Genomic DNA, 22416 nt, shown 5'->3' on the forward strand with positions numbered 1-22416 from the left:
GATTAAGTTACAGGACTGTATAATTAAAAATACATGATTTGCTAATATTAGTATTTTATTAACCGATTTCTTTGTTTATTTGGTTTATATAGTTCTATTAGTGAGTATACACAGTAGAACTTTTGTATATATTTATCATATGTTACAGTTACAATAATTACTACAGATCACCTAAGCTAAATTTTTGTGCTGCTTGTCTGCTTTTCTTCATTACTAAAATTATATTCCGTAACAAATAGATATATATTTTTATCACTGTCATTTTCAGAATTAAATTGCAATGCAATAATAGGAACTGTATGGTCACTTTTCTTCCTTCATCTTGTTGGGTAGGTTACGCAAGTAAAGAAGTACTATTTCACGTGTACTTTACTTTATGTATTTCAGACTGGTACCCACTTTCGAAACTTTTGGCTCCTCACTTCTTCTAGGCAGGACAGTCATCACATTTTCATTTTCATTGATGTACCTTGTGTTCAGGACAACTTTTACTTTTCATGAAACACAAACTTGCCTTCCTCTTAAACTGCACATACTCTATAACGTCGTCACTATACGATTGTCGGGAAGATCTGTAAATATAAATATAACCAATTAATAACCTTAAAACGAACTGTTTTAACATAAGAATATAGAACTGTTTTAACATAAGAATATAGTAAGAACATAAGAATATAAGTATATTTAAAAAAATCTTAATAATTACTTGAAGACAACCTTTTTTCTGTCTGAAGTCAGTTAAGAAATGTTTTAATTGTCCGATATGATTAAATGTAAATATAAAGAATGTTTTACTTACGTTGTTTATTTGATATTTCCATAGGTTATCTCACGGAAGTTTTTATATCCATTTTGATTTATTGCACTGCATATATGGATCTTCTTTAAGCAGGTTCACGCTATCAGCTTTAATATAATATGGCTCCATTTCGGTTCACAACATAAATTCAACCAACTCTAACAGCAAACGATTTAATTATTATTTGTCTTGTTTGGTTTCGATGTAGTGACCATGTAGTGACGTCACATGACATTTGAGGCAGCACTGTCGCCGTTTTGGGATTTAAAATCCACAGACAAAAAATCGAAAATTTCTTTTTAAAAATTAAAATACTTAGAACGTATTAAAAAATAAACGAAATACTGCATAATTTATGTTTACTTATAAGCTATCATATCCAACATATTTCATATTTTATTGTTATAACTGTCAAGTACCCAATTGGCTACTTGACACTTTTTGGGAAACTTTTTTTATGAATTCATATACGTATTATATATGCCTTTCATTGATCATTTTTTCGAAAAAAGGGCTATTTATTAATAAAAAACATATTTTTATTACGGTAAACGGAACGTTACGCCAAAACAGGCGGTCAAGTGTCATTTCGTAGCGTGACGTCAACACATTGAAAATATAGAAATAAACTTCGACGCTACACATACTTCAGGGGAAATCTTGGGAATTATTTAACTTTTATTAGTACAATTGCAAGAATATCAAATTACAAGGCGTGTGCAGTGACGATGTGTACAAGTACGATCGCTAAATATCCTAACAAATTTGCTTATACAAGTTCCTAAACCCAAATCTCATAAACGTTAAAGAACTTGCAGATTCTTATATGTTTAAATCCTCTGTTTGCAAGCAATGACATTTTATGCTATTTATGTAAGAGAAGTATTATTGAGAAAAAGGAATAAATTTAGTAACTCTCGAGTGATTCGTTAATTCCAAATCATTGGAACGGGACGTAATGAAAACAAAACAGCAAGTGGAAGTATTCATATATTTAATATAATCATAGACATTATGTCTATGATAAGAATAGAATTATAAGACGTCTATGAGAATTCTATTTTAAGGGCCCATTCTGTAATTAATAGGACACAATTAAAATATTTCATGACTGTGTTATTATTGCTTGTGCATGGGCACTGATTAACTTACAGGACTATATAATTAAAAATACATGATTTGCTAATATTAGTCTTTTATTTGTTTATTTGGTTTATATGGTTTTATTGAGTACACACAGTAGAACTTTTGTATATATTTATCGTCATATGTTACAGTTACAATAATTACTACAGATCACCTCAAAGCATTCTGAAGCTGTTATTTCCTTCGTTATATTGAAGCTCTTGCTAAGCTGAATTTGTGTGCTGCTTGCGTTAATGCTTTTCTTAATTCCTAAAATTATTTTCTGTAACAACTGAATATATTTTTTATCACTGTCATTTTCATATACACTTTCGAAACTTTTGGTTCCTCACTTCTTCTACAACTCCACATTAAAAATGCTACTGCATGATTGCAGCATCCTTGGGAGGCAGGACAGTAATCCCATTTAATACTTTCCTTTTCATATAGAATCATAGACACTGTGCATGACATTTGATGTACCTTGTGTTCAGGACAATTTTTACTTTTCATGAAACACAAGCTTGCCTTCTTCTTAAACTGCACATACCCTATAGCGTCGTCACTATAATGCTGTCGCGAGGATCTGAAATTATAAATATAACCAATAAATAACCTTAAAGCAGTTTACATAACAATATAAGTATAGTTTAAAAATGCTTGATAATCAATTAAACATAACCTTTCTTCTATCGGAAGTCGGGTATGAAATGTTTTAACTGTCCGAAATGATTAAATGTAAAGAATATTTTACTTACGTTGTTTATTTGAGATTTCCATAGGTTATTTCGCGGAAGTTTTTGTATTCATTTTTATTTATTGCATTTTATTTCTTCTTTAAGCAGATACACGCTATCAACTTTAATATAGTGTGGATTTATATCGGTTCACAACATAAATTCAACCAACTCTAACAGCAAACGATCTAATTATTATTTGTCTTGTTTATTATGCGTGTGGTGACGTCACATGACATTTCAAGCAGCACCGTCCCCGTTTTGGAATTTACAACCCACAGATAAAAAATCGAAAATTTCTTTTTAGAAATAAAAATACTTATAGTGTCTTAAAAATTAAACTAAATATTGCATAATTTAGGTTTACTTATAAGCTATCATATCGATCGATCGAGTCCCTATTACAACATTTTACGTTCATAAGTCTCGCAACATAGGTTAGTTAGGTTACTATACTCTTTACGTCACAATTTAATAGGCCCATATTGACATATGCCATCCTAATGTCATGAATAAAGAGTCATAATATAGGAATGTCATGAAAGTTTTGAAGTTTTGAACTATAATAAGTACATCAATGACATTTTATACTTATAGACAGGTTATACCATGGAACAGAAAAAACAAGATTTTCTTTTCTATGGGTTATACGCCTACGAACTTCAGCGAAAACTTCAGCGAAACTCCATTGATAGCACACATGCACGTTTTTTATTTTACTTACCTTTTACTACTTAGACAAATATTCTATAAGGGACAGAGCTATTAGAACAATGTGATAAAAAAAGACAACTAGTGTTTGACCTTGCGCTTTAGTCCATTGAAAAGTTACTTTTGGGGTTGCGTTTTTTAGAGGACGCAATTTTATTTTTTTGAAGTGTAGGGGGGGTCAGTGTAAAGCTAAAACCAAGTTTGTGGGGTCGCCACCCTTGTCCCACGGCCGCCATCTTGAAAATAGGGGTTGAAATGGTTTTTACGATATATCTCTTAAACAATTTATCAGATAAAAAAAAAAATAAGCATTCTTTGTTGCAAATTAAAGTCTCTACAACTTTGGTCCAGTAACTTTTTGTCGTAGAACTATAAATAAAAAAGTTATGAGCGAAAATGTTAAGAAATTCGAGAAAAGAAATAATACTTTTCGATATAACTTTGTTTTTGATCATTTTACGAAAAAATGATATCAGACCATTTTTGTAGCTCGTTTTTTGAGGAACAACTTTTATCTGCAACATTTTTTTATTAAGTCAATAGCTAAGGTTTTACAGCGCTCTGAAGTGAGTACTATTTGTCAGCACTCTTGACTCTACATATATTATACGTGTGTACTAATAATGTGTCATCAGTTATTTTTTATTTTGTTTATATAATTTTTTTAATAATTAATTTGTTAATATTATAATAATTAATTATTGACTCTTTTCCTCACCACCCACGAGGTAGAGTCTAGAGGCGCGTTTTTTTTACGTGGTATCCCCCCAATAGGTGATTTTCTCAATTAAAACTACTCCGTCCTCAGTCTTTTCGATGGACCAGGCTACGGCTCAAAATCTGATCGGCTTTCTGAAGCAAATACCAGTGGGAGAACTGGAGAAGGAAGAGGTGTAGATTTGTGAAAACCTTGGAAAAACATTTAGAGTTTGCAAGTGGAACGGCTTTGTTAGTAGGTTGGCGCGGACGTATTCAGGGACATACCCCATCTCGCGGAGCTCATTCTGGATCTCCTGCGGGTCGGTGTCGATGTAGCCAGTACAGCCCTTTTTATAGAACCGGTGCACGTGCACTTGTTTTCCTATTTAAGATGCAGGTAGTTTTACCTCAGGAGTTTAATCATTTCATTTTATAATAGGAGAACTGCCGTATTTGCTCCGACATATATATTACGTAATAAAAACTATTCTTATAATTGGGTACTTGACAGTTACAACCTTACAACAATAAAATATGAAATATGTTCGACATGATAGCTTATAAATTAACATAAATTATGCAATATTTAGTTTATTTTTAATACAATATTTAATAATAATTTTAATCTATACTCCGATTCACAATTGGGTGTCCAAAATGTAAACAAAGGTGTTGACCTATCAAGAAAATACCTTTCAAATGGTAGTTTCTTATTTTTGACGATATTAAAATAATACAACGATAATAAAATATTGATCTAAATAAATTAAGATCAATTCTCATTTTCATATATTTATATTACCTCATTCAGAATAGTCCCTCGGCGGCATATCGCGCGAACAAACGGGTGCCGAAAGGCCGCTAAGCCACGCCCTAAGCCTTTGTTCCGCAGCGCGACGACGAATAAATACGACGCGTGCGTTGTGCAAGCAAGCCCTTCGTTTATCAACAGTGCGTTTGTATGAAGATAAAATACTGTATATATATATATATATATTGTTTTTGCGATGGCTTCTCGGTCTTATGACCATTTTGCCAATGTCAAGTTGATAAAATACTGTATATATTCTTATACTGGGATAATACCCTTTTTTTTATAAATCACGAACACAGCGTTACCGGAAGGTTACAGCCAATTAAATATGTGCCCAGCATTATTTTTCGAGTGAAAGGTTTTATTTATTTTTATAATTTTGAACTAACATAGTTAGGTATAAAAATAAACGTGACCTTATAATTTTAATATAAACATGAGTACATTCTCATAACTTTTTTCCATAATATAAACCAAAAAAACGTATTTTATATTTTCAGACGACCTCTTTTTGAAAACATTATAGTAGTATATTTGGTGCAAAATGCCTAAAAAGCCGACAAAATACGGTAAACGAGTGGCAGGACCAGTTGTTTCATATGTCGGAGGTTCATATAGTGGAGAGGATAATTTCCCGTCACTAATTTAAATATTTTAATTTAGAGAGTAGTGTGGTTAAATAGTCTATTATAAATAATGTTATATTTAAAATACACTATTTAACCACACTCTACATTAGGTATGTATTCTGTCTCTATGACTAGTATTTCTTTACGGCTTTACACATAACAGATTTTTTTATATTACGGAGAATGATAATAAAAAAGACTGAAAAACATTTTAAATACTTGGCTGCAACGGTGTAAGATTCTGGCCATATTTAAAATGTTACATAATTTTCATACAAGTTGTATTTTTTACAAATTTTCTAAGGGAAAGAGATAAACATACACATTCTATTATAGGTAGGCCAAATTATATTTGCGCATTAGGTGGCAAAAATTATCTATACAAATAAATAATGTCTGTTTGTAATATCAAAATATCTTTCTAATAAATGTATTTACAAAGACTATTTATATTACAAAAAACATTTTTGTCAGTTTGTTTATTCTGGCTAATTTTTAAACGGCTGGACAGATTTCGTCGGGATTTTTACTGGTAGATAACCGATGTTATGAGGGTACTTTTATTAAAAATTGTTTGCGCAAAAAGAACCGTATGAAATAATATGCAGAATGTTTACATTTAAACACGGGTGAAACTGAATCGTTTTTTTACGTCATTTTAATATTTACTTCTTAATAAAATATGCTTCTTATAAAATAATAAATAAAAATTGAAAAAGGTTAAACTAAAGGCTAAACCGCAAGGGAAATAAACATGGCAAATAAGAAGGCTCATTGATTTTTTTCAAATTTATTTCTATATTTGAAAATCAAATACTTATTTTTTTCAATATATAGTATGAAGTATTCAAGAGATTTAGTCAAATTCGAATGTAGAAATTTAAATTTTGAGACTCAGACAAATGGATTGAACAAATGTTTTCATTGAACTTTGTATAAAATTGAATTTAACCATTTATTTTTCAATGTTTAAACGCGATTTTGTTTTTTGATAATACATATGGGATACCAAGATTTTATTAATTTTATGACTCCATTCTTGTAGACTCGAATAAAATATGTAAGGTTTAAAGATAACTACTTTGACAAATATTTGAATACTTCTTACTAACATATGGTTTCTACATGACGAGTACAGTTACACTGAACATCTAAAATTATTAATAACTAGGTCATAAATATACTACACTAAAGATGAATAAGTATATAAAGAAATATCTACAACGTCTTATAAGGGCCTGGCAACACAGAACGCGTAATCTAGCGCCGCGCTAGGGCGTCAGCGCTAGTAAATCCTGATGCCACTGAGTTGTATTGAGTTAGTAGAAAGCGCCCACACAGAAAGCGCTTCGGCGCTAGAAGCGCGGACTCATCGCGATTCTCTCGCTCAAGTAAAAGCGAACATTAACTTAATTATCTGGAGTACAAATTAATCATTGAAGTATTACTTAATGGAATGTAAACCTAACAATAACTTTGGTAAATGATTTATAATCTAAATTATAATAACTGTACATAATATATGAACCCTACTATAACATATTGTAGACAAAAGTGAAAATTTTATAGTAGAAAAAAATATTTCAGAAACATGATTGTCCATTCAAATACATTGTACATGCAAATATTTAGACATCAAACACTTTTAAACGTGCTAAATCGGATATAACCGTTTACTTATGAAATTTAAATCTATAAAGTGCTGTTTTCTACATGTTTTCGCGCAGTTTGTTAATATTTCAAACAGTAAAATATTTATCTACTTTAAATAAGTAGTAACTACTCAAATATTATAAGAAAAAACTTAATAAATCAAATTATATAGATATTTTGCTTAGTGATGTAAGCTTGATTTATTTACACAGACCAATCTTAGATCAATTACATAACACATATAATCAATTATACAACATCCATAATATAGGAGTAGCAGACGAGCATGCAGTCTACCTGATGGTAAGTAGCTACTGCCGCCATGGAAATCTGTAATCAACTTCAGATAGGATTGGATATTCCTACCTGAAATCGGCCACAGATGCGCAACTACCCTTTAGGACTAAGCTGGAACGCCTCGGAAACCAGAACACGCAGCGCGTACCACCGCTATGAGGCAGAAATAGGTGTGGCGGTGGTGCCGGGCGGTGGTGGTGGTAGAACCACAAAGGGTTCAATCACCTTCAGACATATTTTGCCACTTGAAACATAATATGAAATATTAAAAAAAAATCTTAAGTTTTATCAAAATTAAAGTCACAAACAAAATAGGTGGCTGACTGCAGCATTTTATACTTTTATTTTATTGAAAATATAATAAATCTTAAAGTTTATATTAAAATTGGGTCATGTTTGAGAATCTTTTCAACATATTGTTGTATTGTCATCATGATCATTACTAACCGCCAACCTCCATGTGTTGGAATCGATTGACTTAGGTTGATCTGATTGTATTAAGGTTTTTAAGTATGAAATGGAACAAAGTTAATGTTATTTATTTCAATTGCACATAACCTCATTTAGACACCGTATTTCGGCTTTTTTTTTCGTGTGAAGATAAACCACCAAACACTGTCTGAAACGAGACATCTTCCATTGGGAGGTGATGGTAGCTGTTTGGAAGTCTGGCTCAGGTGTCATCCACCACAGCTTTATGGAATCACGTCGGATGCCTACAGTTATGCAAATTAGTTAATCGTGACCGTGTCAAAGCCACAGGATTTGAAGTTGGAAACTCTATAATTTATTAAAAATAAAAAGATTTTATTGGAAAACATAGAATTCAATTATGTGCATTTTTTGTTCCATTTCATATTTCACAACATAGTTGTTGAGCTCATTACATGTCATGAAGTACGTGAAATAGAGAGAGATAGGTTGTTCTACTTGAGGTAGGCTTTGTACAACATGAGAGAGCGTCGCGTATCCTTCTCCTGCTCCAGCAGAAAGATCATGTCCCGGAGGTTGACGCGCTTCAGCCGGCTACGTAATGCCAACTGGCTGCGGCCCGCCTGCTGGAAAACGGAAATTACGGAATGAGTTTCACGAGTTGGATAATCATTAGTGCTTGTCTATTTCGGTAGGTGGGGAGCTACAGTCCATACTGGATTTCCATTACTGAAAAATTTCAATTGACTTCGCAATCGATATTTGAAAGCAACGAAATATATAATTGAAAGAAAATATAATACAAAGTGATAATGTCCAAAATTCTCTCATCAAAAATCCATGTATGTATTTTTCGATTCGATTCGATACGATTCCATCTCTTGAGGATTTTTCGTTAAAGCAATAAATAGGAAGCAAGAAATATAAATCTATAACAAAAATAGAACATTTACATCATCCATTGTTATGTTAATCTCAAACAAAGTAAATCATCTATTTTTAACACATTAAAGGGGGCGAATATTTGGTGCTGATGATAGATTGTGAAGGTGAAAGTGGGTGACTAGCCGCATAAAACTTGTGGCCAATTTTCTTAAACGCCATTTAAATGAATCTTATAATAGCAAGTGTCGCTTGGTCGGAACTTTTGTAATTGAAATACCATTGAAACATTTAAAATAGAAGTTAATAATTTATTCAATACCTCCTCCTGGAAAGCATCTATCCAACAAGTTTGTCAAAAATTGTTATTAATCATGGAATGAACAACCAATAAGGAACTTATACATTTATAACACATGTAACATATATTTATTTGAATTAAAAATAATCAACGATCATTAAAGGGTGGGTTTAAGTTACATTTCCGATGGTGAGCCGCTATCCACAAGTTGAATGTGTGCAATTCTGCAATCCCAATGTAAACCTGTCGGTGTACGCCTTTGATAAGTAAAGATACTTCGTCGCCTTGAAATTAAATGAAGCAACAAAAGGCTGATTTGTCAGTTCTCTTTTGAATTCTTGACAAATAAAATACATTTTTAGAGAAAATTTACGAATAAATAATTAATACTGCGTAACTTACATAATAAATAAATAAGTATTTCAAATATTTTAGGGACATTTTGGCACGAAGACGTGGCAAAATTTTGGACGCAACAATTTCAATTGTCAAAACTGGTTACGTTTTTCTGTTAGGAGTGAGTAATGTTTACTGATGTATGGTGTACGCACATATCCGGCGCCCTGCGCGGACGTGGAGGCGCCGTCGCCGGAGCCGCCGGGCGCGTCCACGCGCAGCTTCTTGCGCGGCCCGATGGCCTGCAGCGCGGTCAGGTTGGCCTCGCGCTGCCGGGCCTCCTCCATCTCGGCGCGTTGCATTTCCTTTGCCTGTTAGATCAACAAATTAAACATGACAGATTCATACATAACATTGTTTGCTGAATAATAAAGGCTTGTGTAAAAGTGCGACGCTACGCTATATACGCTATCGCTACCTTTGAGAACTAAGGCGGCTAGAACGCCTCGGAAAAGTATGTCCCCCCTATCATACTCTTCAAACCGGAACACAGCAGCGCTTAACACTGCTATTATTATATGGAAATAGCTGTAGCGGTGGTGCCGCCGGAGTCAAACCACAAAGGTTACTATCGTTCTACTATTGTCAAATTACAAATTCATACTTTGTTGTTTTTATGTAGTGTTTACCGAGTGGTGACTAAATTATTGAAACACTAAAGTAATACAAACCTTGGCCTTCAGCTTCGCCTGCTCGGGGTCCTCGTTCTTGGAGCGGGACTTGGCAGCGCGCATTAGCATCTCGCGCTCAGAGTCCTCGCGCCGCTTCTTGTCGATGCGGTCCAGATCTTCCAGAAACTTGAGCTGCCCCTTCACATCCTGCGTCGGTTCATACCGCGGATCCGTCTACCGAGATAACTGATTATTATATCACGTGCATTGGTCACTTTATAAATTTCGAAACTAATCAAATATTACTTTTATTAATGTAAAATAAAACACCAAAAGAATATGTGACATGTAAGGCAATATAAACAATTTAAAATCAGTCACATATAAATACTTTCAAGGTTTCGACGCCTCGCTATTGAGAGGTGTATAAAATGTAAGCAACAGTATACATGTTACATACTTCTCAATCTTTCTCGGTGTCATTAACTCCATATAAGTCCTTTTGCTGACCATTATTTTTTTCCATTGAATGGAGTATGACTGATTATGATTACTTTTAAGATAATAATTTAGATTTTTAAGACAACTATATACTCAAGCAACGGTTATACATACATAAGGCGATTTATTTTCGGTTTCATGCACTACCGTTGATAGATACCGTAGGTAATTATTTTCGCACGTTATGGGTATTATATAAATTAAATGTACATGTTATGAACGTCGCATGCGCATGCAAACATCGAAATTCGAAACTAAAAACAGTGAAATTTTAAAACAATATTACAAAAAGCATTGCGTTTATTAACCGATTCAATGCGGCGGCCTTTTGGACAAACTTTAACGCCTGGCGGCGAACAAATATTTCGTGGCACAACTGTGGTGCCAAACGCCAGGGACTTTGATGGCACCGCTAAAGTGCCATCCGCCATGAATTGTAACTTATCGGTTTTTTTGCTTTTTCCACGTGCTGTAAGTTTAGTAGCCACCCAAAAGCGAAAGTGAATGGTTTAACAGTTCGATTAGTGTTTACAAAACTGACTATCTACGTGTAATAACGGAAATGGTCTAATTTCTAACAGGTGTTGTAAACATTTTTGTAAGTTTTTGATGAATTGATTGTTTTAGTGTTACTATAGAATTAAATATGAACATTCGAGACGTGGAGAGCGCTATGATAGTTCTTTTCTGGTGTTTCGTTTAGAATAAAAATTCAAATTATTAATGTATAGGTTTCTAATAGAATATCGAAATTGATTGCGCTATTTATTCAGACAAAGATAAACACCAAAGTACGAATATTCTAATCCGGTTTCTATTGGCTTACTATTAACGAAAAGTAGGTACTATTATAGTAATTCAATCACAATAATTTGCAAAATAATATAATATATTTTTTTGAAAGGTTTACAATCCTTGAAGTATGTGAAATCACGTGATCTGCTGAAACTGACATTCTAGGAAGGAACGACGTGATAAATAACGACACTTTTGTTTTCAGAACAACTTTGACAAACGTCAATTTATCCGAGTTTTATGGCTTCAAATTTTGGCACCTCTCGGGTGCCACCCGCCATGTACAAAAGAAATGGCATGGCACAACTGTTGTGCCATCCGCACGGAATCGGTTTAAGAAATAATGCTTTGCTCGAATTAGCAATAACGTAAGCGGTATAGGAGAAGGACTATTAAATCTCGTCGAATATTGAAATATAATCACTTGCGTCGCTGTTACTGTCCTTCAAAGAGTATTCGCTAAGCACACAAACTGGAGTCAGGGTTAACTGCTATTGATGTTCGTTACTGCAAGTGGCTGAGAGCGCTACGATGTTACGCCAACTTTGCTTGCAAATAATATAAGATCTCGCTTTTTGATGATCGTATTAATTTAAGGAACATTCGATCGCGTTGCGCGTAATGCATTTAAAGCTCTACTTTCGCTTGCAGCCTAGATAGCTTTTGCGCAATGGAAATAGAAAAATAAAATAAATGCAATGTGTGCATTTAAGTAAAAAGATGCGAGGTTCTTACGTAAACTATTGTTTCATCTTTTTCTATGGATACCATTTGTACGGGAAAGCGAGCAAATGCAACAGGTTCACCTGATACACTTTCAGGAATAGCAAGCTCCACCGATACGGGTTTTTCATGTATTGTGAATTTAAGTATATCCAATTCTTCCTACAATAGAATATTACATGTTACTACACCTAAGAGCTAGAGGGGATTTTAATATTTTTTGTATACAAGCAAATATGTTGCTTCAAAGACTTCAGAAATAAGAACTCCATAAGAAAAAAAACCAGAAGAAATCTTATCGTTGTAAAATATTTAACATAGTCCTTCATGTATCGTTTAATCCTTTAAATACAGTTTCGTTTTTACAATTCCAATGGTTTTCTAATAGTTGACTAAATACAGCTTAATAACTTTCCTATTAACTCTTCCTTTCCTCCTCCACCACCCTCTCACTACCCATCATAATAAACAGAGAATAGTTGCTGCCTGCACATAAAACATAGCAAATTCAAAAATAATTTCGCAAAGCTTGAGTGTAAACTTAATACTGATCTAGATATTGATGTATAATACATAATCGACCTTAATTCTTTTTGTTAAAATGACAAAAAGAAGGTAAAGTATGATGCAATAATCTATTTTTACAAATTCAATAATTGATGTGCATTGCAAAACTTTTTCACATGACATAAGCTGGCACTCTAGAAGTTGTGGTTCAGTATACTTGGGTTTTCAGTAAGGGTACCCCCCTTACTGAAAACAATTTGATGGTGCTTGTGCCACTACTAATGTTTCTAATTCCATTTCTAGTTATTCTAGGCGAAAGTTAGTCGCGAAGGCATGTAAATAGCAAGTGCGAGTTGATTTTAATATGAAAATCCTTACCTATTAACACATGTCGACCAGATTCAATCGATAATGGCAAAGGCGTGCCTTTGTGATGTACCAAGATACCTCACAAAACCAATTAAGTACATAAGCGATGACACGATGACATGAAATTAAATTGAAAAAATGAATTGATGAAATGATGATGAAACGCTTGCATGGTTTGCATCTGCCTATTCTGCAGCAGAAGAATATTTGAATAATAATTATAGGTTGACAGGTACATTCCTTGTAAGGGACTTTGAAGGGACGTGGGGCCTCATGAGGTTTTTTTGGCTTCAAGTTACAAAATTGGAAAGATATCTATTTGATTTTAAACGATTATTTGGTAATTTAGTTATCAGAAACCATAAAAATAATAAGCCAATTCCCATATTATTCACTACAAGTGTACATTTCAACTTAAAATGTTGAAATACTGCGAAACAACAAAAATATCTGACATGACATAATTACATAATTCAAACTCTTACGCGGAATGTGAGTACCTGTCACCGTTAAATTGAGGCTATCAAATAGTTCATAGCGATCGCTTCGCGCACGTACACGTACACGTACGAGTGAGACATGTTCGCAGCGTGACGTACCTTGATGACGTGGTCGATGCGGTGCTGCGCGATGACGGCGAGCTTCTCCACGAGCGTCTTGAGGCGATCGTGCACCGCGTGCGTGCACAGCGCCGCCACGTCCGCGGCCGGCTCCTCCAGTTCCTTCTGCGTCGAGATCGCTTTCAGTCGCAACTGCATCGCCGACACCGGGGTCAAGTATTCGTCCTTTACCGACCTGCAATCCCAAGGTGTACGTATCGAATGTGAAAAAAATATAGTTGCTCACATAAAATATATATTGTATATCTACGTGTGTACGTATTTACATTATGAAGGACCATTCAGGATGATTGTCCTATTGGGACGACGACATTGAATCCGCTACAGTCATACCGAATTAGACATGAACTAGAATAATTTTACTTTTCCTTGGGCCCACATACCTGATTTGTGTGCCAATCATCTCGGTTGAGCCCAGAATGCGTTGCGTCTCCTCGGCCAAGTTGACTCCTCCCATAGCGGCTACGTCATTGATATCGTCGTCGCCGGCCATCTTGTCGTCGACGAACGGTTGTGTAAACTGCATTGCGGTCTTCTTCTCTTTGTCCTTAAGCAGAGACTTCCCCGGAGTGAGCACCGTGGACAGACCGGCGCTACTGGTCCCGGGACGGCTGAAGCTCGCCTTGCTGTTGACGGTCATCGTCTTGCCCACCTTGCTCACGCTGATCTTTGGGTGAACGGCAATGTTCTGAAGCACGGCTATCGTGCCCCCCGCTTTAGGAGATGGCTTCGGCTGAAAATTGTATACGTTATAAAATCCAATTATTAGAGACGTTCCACTTACAAAATGTAAAGTTATTCTCGCCAATATGGCCAATGGCATTGTCATATCGATATAACGCCAATAGGAGCTAACGATTTACTGTAACTTTTTGGTTGCTTTTTTACAACAATTTTGCTGAATCCATGGCTGGCCAAGTGCAATGTACTGAAAGTACTGATTTCACACAATTTAATCAGAAATAATTTAATTTTATTCTTATTTGTTAATTATTTTTATGCGTAATGAAAGTTAAGTATTACAACAAGCGTTAATATGTGATCTATTTTATATTTACAATATATACAATTAATTGCATTCGCCATACACACGAATATAGCTTCTAAACACTGAACAGGCAACAAATTAACTACATGTACTCTTACAATATACACTCTAGTAGTATATATCTCAAGACTTGAAAGAAAATATATTTAATAAATTATGAGACATACATGCGCCGGATGAAGTATTGGACTTTAATTGCGATAACTACAGATTAACATGCCATTATTCTTACCTTATTTCTGATTTGCGTAATAAAACCATGAATGAAAAATAACACAAACATCTATAACGACAAACAACACAGACTACTAACAGTATCCATAGATGTACGTCTAATATTATTATGCAGTGTTTGTTGTAGTTTTCGTAATTAACAAAATGTATTATTATTAAGTGCTCCATCCACAAAGAAGCCAATGTCTTGGACATTGATCTCAATTTTCAAAACAAAACGAAAATCTACATGTATTTACAGACACAATTTAGAGAAGTACTAAAACAATCGCAAGGTGGCAAAAAATACTACATAATGACAGTATAATAAATATTTATATGCCATATAATTTGCGGTGTACATAAGAATACTACTCATTCCACATGTATATTACATATAATATATAATGTAACGATGAAGGTCGGAGACTAACTTGGGCTAGGATTTGGGTCTCTTTCGCGCCCCGGTAGGTTCGGAGCGGCGGCTCAACATAACTCGGTGAATCCTAGTGTTATGAAATTTAAAATTTACATAACATTTTACATAAGAACAGCATATATTTTGTAATTGATATAGCCGAGTCATATCTCCATAAAGTTTCAGAATGAACAACGTACCAACTAATTGTTGCCGTATTTATTCTTCCCGACATGAAATTCATCCATATAAAAAATATTCAAAATGTATGCTAGTCTAAAGCTAGTTTACCAGTGTAAAATGATTTCAAGTATAAATTCATCTATTTGCGACTATCGTCGACATCTTTTGTTGTGGTTTTCCACTACCACAATAGATTGGATTTACAATTAATCCATATCTTTATCAAATTATCAACCAGGAATAATAAATAAAGCGATTTCGCTTCCAGAATAAGTTTGTCCATGGATTGTTGGATTTAGTCCGACGTGCATGCACATGCGGATGGTGGTAGCACGTATCATGTTTAGGCTCTTACAACTAGATGATCTCATATGACTATGAAAATTTTGACAACTATGAATCCAATTTGCGGGAAGATCAACTAAAAGCCAATTATAGTCAATATTTTTATTGGACTTTTTTCTGGTAATAATTGAAATATATGTGTTTGGACGAATCATTGGACATTCCGGCATACGCGGAGCGACAAGTGTTAGATATTTAGATTATAGGTTCAATTAAACAGAAATGTACTCTCAATTATAATTGCACTAACACGCTGCACGTATGCTGGGCTGTATCCCTTTCGTATAACTCTATCCAGCGTATAATATGTTCAATTACATTTAATTTAGCCTCTCGAAAGATGAAGGATATTAAAAAACATCACTTATCTGCGTAAGATAGGTCAATTTTAAAATTAACTGTTCTTTTAAGAAAGACACTTGCAATGTAGTATAGTGTAGCTACATCGTAGTCGTAAAAAGAGAAAAAATAACGAGGAGGCTTCATAAAATGCTGCCTCATTATACACTAGATAGAGTACACAACTTACAATAAGTATGCTAAATTGACAAAGACAACTACATAAACATGTTGGAGTTTTTTGGAATCATTATTTTGGACACATCTAACGTTCATCATTTCATGGGCATTAGTCGCCTTGTATTAGTATTTTCAGTATAAAATCGTTGATATAATTATAGTTATCCCACTGTTTGCTTTTCTAGCCATATTAACATTCTATGTAACAAAGCGTTGGAGAAAGCAACAGAGGATACGATGAGAATGATTCCGAAAACTCAATGCAGGGTTTCTGTACCGCCCTCTCACGCAAATGGATACCAATGCTGCCTTTACTTTTAAATTTATAATTTTGTTTTATCGACTTATGAGGTAGTGCGGGTATTAAATATGAGTTATTTCGGCAACATGATATACGTTTGTCGTTCGAGGATAGGTTTTAACCAACCTCCGGGGTAGGCGCCTGGACTGGCAACAGATTTAACGGTGACGGCAGAGGGGGAGGCAGCTGGGTGATCGGCATCACCGGGGGCAGGAGGGGCGTTAGGGTTGGACTTGAGCTGCCCTCGTCCATCGGCTGCCACAACCAGGGCGTTAACTTAGCATAATGTCCCACGTATGTACACGCACTAATAACTAGCAGATAGGCCTAACCATACGATACCTAACTTAAATATCAATAACTATACTCATTGATAAATGTAATTAGTCAGAAGTCGACCGTTTATTCAACTTGTCGCATCGTAACTTCTCGTCTTATCTTCTTCGATCAAACGCTGGAAGACTTTTGATATCGTGTATTCATATACAAATGCAAATTTCTTCACTTTTGAATATGGTCATTGTACTGTAAATTCGGAAATTAAACTGAAATAATAGAAACCAGTGTGCGCAATGGTTCGATATACTTGTGTATGTCTCATCGTACGCCAATAGTGAGGATGATTCATTTTATAACGATTGTAGGTTGGTTACATTTGTACACAGAGACAATGTCAAAATGACTTTAAGCGAAAGCAAGTAATATTGAAAATAATAATGGTAGACATATATATGCCTTACTAATTGCACCTGGTTCAATTAAGAGACAAACCAATTAGTCCAATTTTAAGAGCCGACCACCTTCACGACCACACATTACTGAATAACTGTTTACATAGAGCTAAATTTATGTTTAAAACTAATCCCTATCTATGTTTAAAACCTGATTAGTTGTATTTCACCAATTTCACTAGAGACCAACCCTTATAAAATTAACATGTTATAATACCTAGAATACACAGAAAATAAATGATTAGTAACACAGTGTTAGAATAAATAATGTTATATAACTAAAGTGGCAACTCTTCAGTTAATATAGCCAGGTGCAAAAGATGATATTATGACAAAAATCGTGTACATTGCGTTTGTTTTATCAATCGTACGTAAATAGCAAGCGATAAATACACCATGCCCGTATCTTTTTCCGTTAATTGTAATAGGATAAAATTTTGTTACCAATCGTTACCACTTGGATTGTACTTTTTATTATTTACAAAGTTGGCATTTTAATAATACAAGGTTTTAATGCAAAGGTCTTATCCTCACAGACACATACGTACCCTCTACCACACATTATAATTTCTATAAAAGGTGTTTTAAAACCCACCACCAAGTAAAAATAATGTAATATTAATATAACTTTTATTTCATAAGAACAGAAGACAGAGCTTTCTGTTTACTGTAACTTAACAGAGTCGTTACAAATATCTATACCGGACTGTTTTTAATAAGTGGATTATAAATATATTTTGGTGTGATATACCGATTCTAACGGAAAAGGATTTCAACACGGCTTATGTTGAAATTAACGTTCAAACTGTCCAGTGTGAAGATAATTTACACATTAAATCTCAAACCACAGAATTTCGACAGTCAGTGTCACACTTTTTTATCGAAATGTGTTACTGTCAAGTAGATAAAAAGATTTCCTTAGCCACTAAACCGTAGCAATTTAACTGCTGCCTTTCATATTATCGTAAATCTTACGTAATAAGCTCGAGCAGTTGAGACATTAGCGATGTCAAATTTTTATACTTACAATTTGTATGTTGGTCCCTGCCAAGACGGGTTGAGCTGGGGACGGGATGGGCGAGAAGGCCACGTGCGGCGAAGGAGGGAGGATACCCTCGATCACTAGCTCCTTCGTCACCAGCGATTGACGCAGTAATGGAAGGCTTTTCTATGGAAAGCAACAATGATAAATATAGTTTAAAAACTAAAAAACACGCTTTTATGACAAAATCAACTAAAAAGTAGAAAATAATTTTCAATCTAGCAATCAATTAAGGAACAGTAAATAGTATAATTCTGAATTTTTTTTTAAACTATATATTTTTTTTTTTTTTTGTATTTGTTGTTATAGCGATCACCATTATGCATCCTCTGTAAAAAATCAAGTGTCTACCTATTTCGGTTTAAGAGATAAAGCCGCTGTCTGTTCGTGTGTCACAGACACACTAACAGACAGCGGAGGGTTTCGTTTTACCCTTTGAGTTCGGAATCCTAAAAATCATTCTACAAGAGAGCATTATACATAACTATGTTTCAGAACTATAACTCAAATTTATAGGGAAATAACATTATTATTTTCAAAACGAAAAATCACGCTATAACAGTTATTGAAACTAAAATGCAATCATTGTTGCAATCTAGTAACTTTGCGATGATCTTTCTCTAAGGCGCTCGAACAATCTCGTCTCGAAAACCGTTAATCATGAGGATGTTGATAAGGAAAATGGTACAAAATTATTAAAATCGTGTATTGTCATCGGTTTTTGATAATTCTTCAACATTTTGAATTAAACTGAACGTTCAAAGTGGTTAGGAATCGGGTTCAAAGATTCCGTTACATAGTTACATACATACATACATACATACATACATACATACATACATACATACATACATACAACTCAAGCTAATGTATGAGAGATTACATCAAAACTGGGAGTTTTGATGTAATCTCTCTGAAAATCGGTATTTGGCTATTCGGAGGAAAATAATTAAACACATATTTAATTGTTTTCGGAAAATCATCCCTTAAGGTCGTTAAATGTTAGTTGGAATTTTATTTCAAACTCCGTTAATTCGGAAACAAGGATTGTAAAAACTTGCATTTGGCTTTCCTGTTAGAAATAATATAACTTTATTAACACCATTTATAGATAATCTACCCTAAAGAAGGTAAAATAGGGGTGGAAACTTCGTTTAGAAGTCCGCAGCTTTTTAAGAAAAGTCTATGAAAATTGTTATTTGACTTTCTGATTGAAAATAATAGGACACCTATTTCACAGTTTTTGGAAAATCAACCCTTAAGGTTGTTTAATAGGGGATGGAACTTTATTTTAAAATCCGTTTATTTCGAAACAAGGTCTGTAAAAATAGGATTTAGCTTTCTGGTACGAAATAGTAGATCTTCTTTAACAACGTTTATGGAAAATCTACCCTTAAGAGGATAAAATAGGGGTAGGAACTTCGTTTATAAGTATGCAGATTTTAGAGCAAAGTCTTTGTAATTTGGTATTCTGCTTTCTGATTGAAAATAAAAGAACACCTACTTCACCGTTTTTAAAAAATTAACCCTTAAAGTCCTTTAATAGGGGATGGAACTTTATTTTAAAAACCGTTAATTTGGGCCGCCAGCGGGCCGAGCGGTTCGAGCTCCCATTCTTGCCGTCCGTAACCCCGGAGGCCCCCTTTTAGTCGCCTTTTACGACAGGCAGGGGATACCGTAGCCCTATTCTGGTCCAGGAACTACAGGGACATCAGCATTTTTAGCTACTCAACAATCAACCCCATTAGGGTACTATAAGTAAAGAAAGTTCCTTTAAAAACAGTTATTGAAGTTATACTTCCTTTGGCGTGTCTGGAAAAAGAACAGATTGCAGATAGGTTTAGTGTAGGGCGAAATATCACGGGCCGCCGTAACATGTATATTTTTAACATGGGAATGTATTGCGCGTACTGAAGTGTAGAACAGCGGTTTTTTAGTCACGCGCAGTCCCGCGGGCCACTCGCCACGCGTGGGTCACGGGTTGCCGACCGCTGGTGTTGAACATTAGCTTTCAGAAATTTGCTGATAAAATATTTATTGATGCATATATACATAGGAACGTTTTTGAAATTCAACTATGGAGGTAAAAGAAGTGTTATATGTATTATACGGGAATCTTTTAGGTTCGAAGTTAGAAATGTGAAATTTCAAACAACGTCTATTCACACAACTACACGACAACGTGAACGGGTGCAAATTTCATATATGACAATGCGTAATTTTATTCACATGGACCATATTTTGGTATAATGATTAGGTACATCGCAACCACTTTGGACACACTACTTGCCGACAATTTGTCCGTGCGGTGGGGTATGGTTGTGGTTATGCGTGGATTAGTGATGGTGATGTGATAGACACATAGACCTAGAGGGGGTTTTAGTGCGTTAAAAATTTGCCATACGGTTGCCACCAAACAGTTGCAATACGGTTCCCATGTATACGTTTGTGTTTTTTTGTTTTTCACATACCAAGGGATTGTTATGATTTTTGCATAGTAGTTACTATGGGTGGTACTTTATGGGTCAGAGAATAACATGACGGTTCCTATGGAATAGTGTAAATAATAATTATTGTATCCTACATGTAAAACTACATGAAACTTTATTTTAAAGAAATTTCATTGCAGTCCACTAATTAGAGTTATAGTGTATTTCTGAAGAAAGCTTGACCAATTTAAAAAAATAAAATAAAAGGAAGCTTTTATTAATTAAATATTAATGCTACTTTATCGTTAAAATTATTAAGGGTACTAATTTACAATTACAGTTATTTGTATGTCATATCATATTTGTTTCCGCGGGCGAAGCCGCGGGTTCTGCTAGTTGCATATAAACTCCGTGGGTTTCGTCCCCCAGATAAAAATAGTTCTCATCCAAATGACTCTTTAATAATGTTAATATAAGAAGAACAACGATATTATTTACCTTGAGAAAGCCGATGAGACAGGGTTGCGGGCTGGCGTTGAGCAGCCGCTCGAGCCGCTCGCAGAAGGTCTCCGGCTCCACCTGCGCGTCGATCAGCTCCTGGATCAGGTTGCGCACGTTCGTCTCCACGGACATCGGCTCCTTGCTCGACAGGTCCAGCAGGTTCGCCAGGAAGTTGCGGCACTTCTCCTTGGTGTTGTCCAACGGTTTCTGTTCACAGTGGTGTATAAAAGTTTTAGTGATGGGACTATTTTGCACTGACTGCTAAACACTTTCAAAATATAGTTATTCCTATTCTAAATGTATGTATGGAATAATTCGAATGTAGTAATCATTATTAAACTTCTAATTACTAATAGCAAATCTTAAAACGTGTAAGTACAGTTAAAATGCGCGTGCCTCCGAAATGTATACGTACTTGCAAAGTCGATATGCGTGGAACGTGAAGCGTAAAAAACTACCAAAAAAAGTATTTGAAATCATAAATATTTTGTGCAGATGTAATATGTACATGTTTTAATGAATTCTTTCTTATCACTTATGTCACATGTCCCCTTTGATGAACTTATATCTTCTGCAGTTAAATGTACCAAAATACTTATTTTAAAATTACTCACTGTAAAAGAATAACCATATTTTTGATACTCCATTTCACGTCTCATAAAGCACGAATTGTTTAATGAACGAGAAAATAAATCGCAACACAATATTAAAGCTCACTAGCAAATGGTTCGCTTTTAAGACGTATATCTGTCTCGGCAGCAAGCCTCAAAATGGTAATTACTAGCGTATTCTCCTTAATTATCTGTGCATGTTCTTTATCTACTTTATGTAAGATCTCGACTTTGTGGTTAGTTACCACGTTATATTCTAACACACCCCATATTACTATAACTTTTCAAAATAGTTTTAATTCCCCTAGATAATATACATAATAGCGTTGTATTCCACTTTGCGTTACAATATTATTGCATATAACAAGAATGCAATCTATTACACACTGCACTATTATAAGGTTATAAATATAATATACCTACTTCTTGCTTATATAGGTTAGCTGTGAGCAACACTTTAGATTCCATAACAAA

General features: G+C 34.5%; 1 protein-coding gene and 1 long non-coding RNA gene across 8 annotated transcripts in view; both read right to left on the reverse strand.

Moving 5' to 3' along the window:
* Window positions 1–1977: 1977 nt before the first annotated feature.
* Window positions 1978–2983, reverse strand: LOC140743159 (uncharacterized). Its single transcript, XR_012102395.1, has 2 exons — window positions 2683–2983; window positions 1978–2510 (listed from the first exon to the last, which is right to left on the reverse strand). It is a non-coding gene; the product is annotated as an uncharacterized LOC140743159 (long non-coding RNA).
* Window positions 2984–6288: 3305 nt separating this feature from the next.
* Taf4 (TBP-associated factor 4) overlaps window positions 6289–22416 on the reverse strand; it is a 40217-nt gene continuing 24089 nt past the window's right edge. For 2 of the 7 annotated variants that reach the window (XM_073075320.1, XM_073075316.1), the window contains 9 exons: window positions 21329–21538; window positions 18387–18527; window positions 16755–16883; window positions 15297–15368; window positions 13985–14334; window positions 13581–13776; window positions 10147–10320; window positions 9631–9786; window positions 6289–8522 (listed from right to left, as the gene is read on the reverse strand). In XM_073075320.1, coding sequence (XP_072931421.1) covers window positions 8391–8522; window positions 9631–9786; window positions 10147–10320; window positions 13581–13776; window positions 13985–14334; window positions 15297–15368; window positions 16755–16883; window positions 18387–18527; window positions 21329–21538 — 1560 coding nt within the window. In that variant the 3' untranslated portion in view covers window positions 6289–8390. The remainder of the gene's footprint in view (window positions 8523–9630; window positions 9787–10146; window positions 10321–13580; window positions 13777–13984; window positions 14335–15296; window positions 15369–16754; window positions 16884–18386; window positions 18528–21328; window positions 21539–22416) is intronic. The other 5 variants (XM_073075317.1, XM_073075319.1, XM_073075318.1 and 2 more) reach the window with 5 other exon arrangements.

The sequence above is a fragment of the Epargyreus clarus genome, unplaced genomic scaffold (assembly GCF_041222505.1).
Source record: "Epargyreus clarus isolate Ecla_fem2 unplaced genomic scaffold, WU_Ecla_fem_2.2 ptg000007l, whole genome shotgun sequence".
Taxonomy (NCBI): domain Eukaryota; kingdom Metazoa; phylum Arthropoda; class Insecta; order Lepidoptera; family Hesperiidae; genus Epargyreus; species Epargyreus clarus.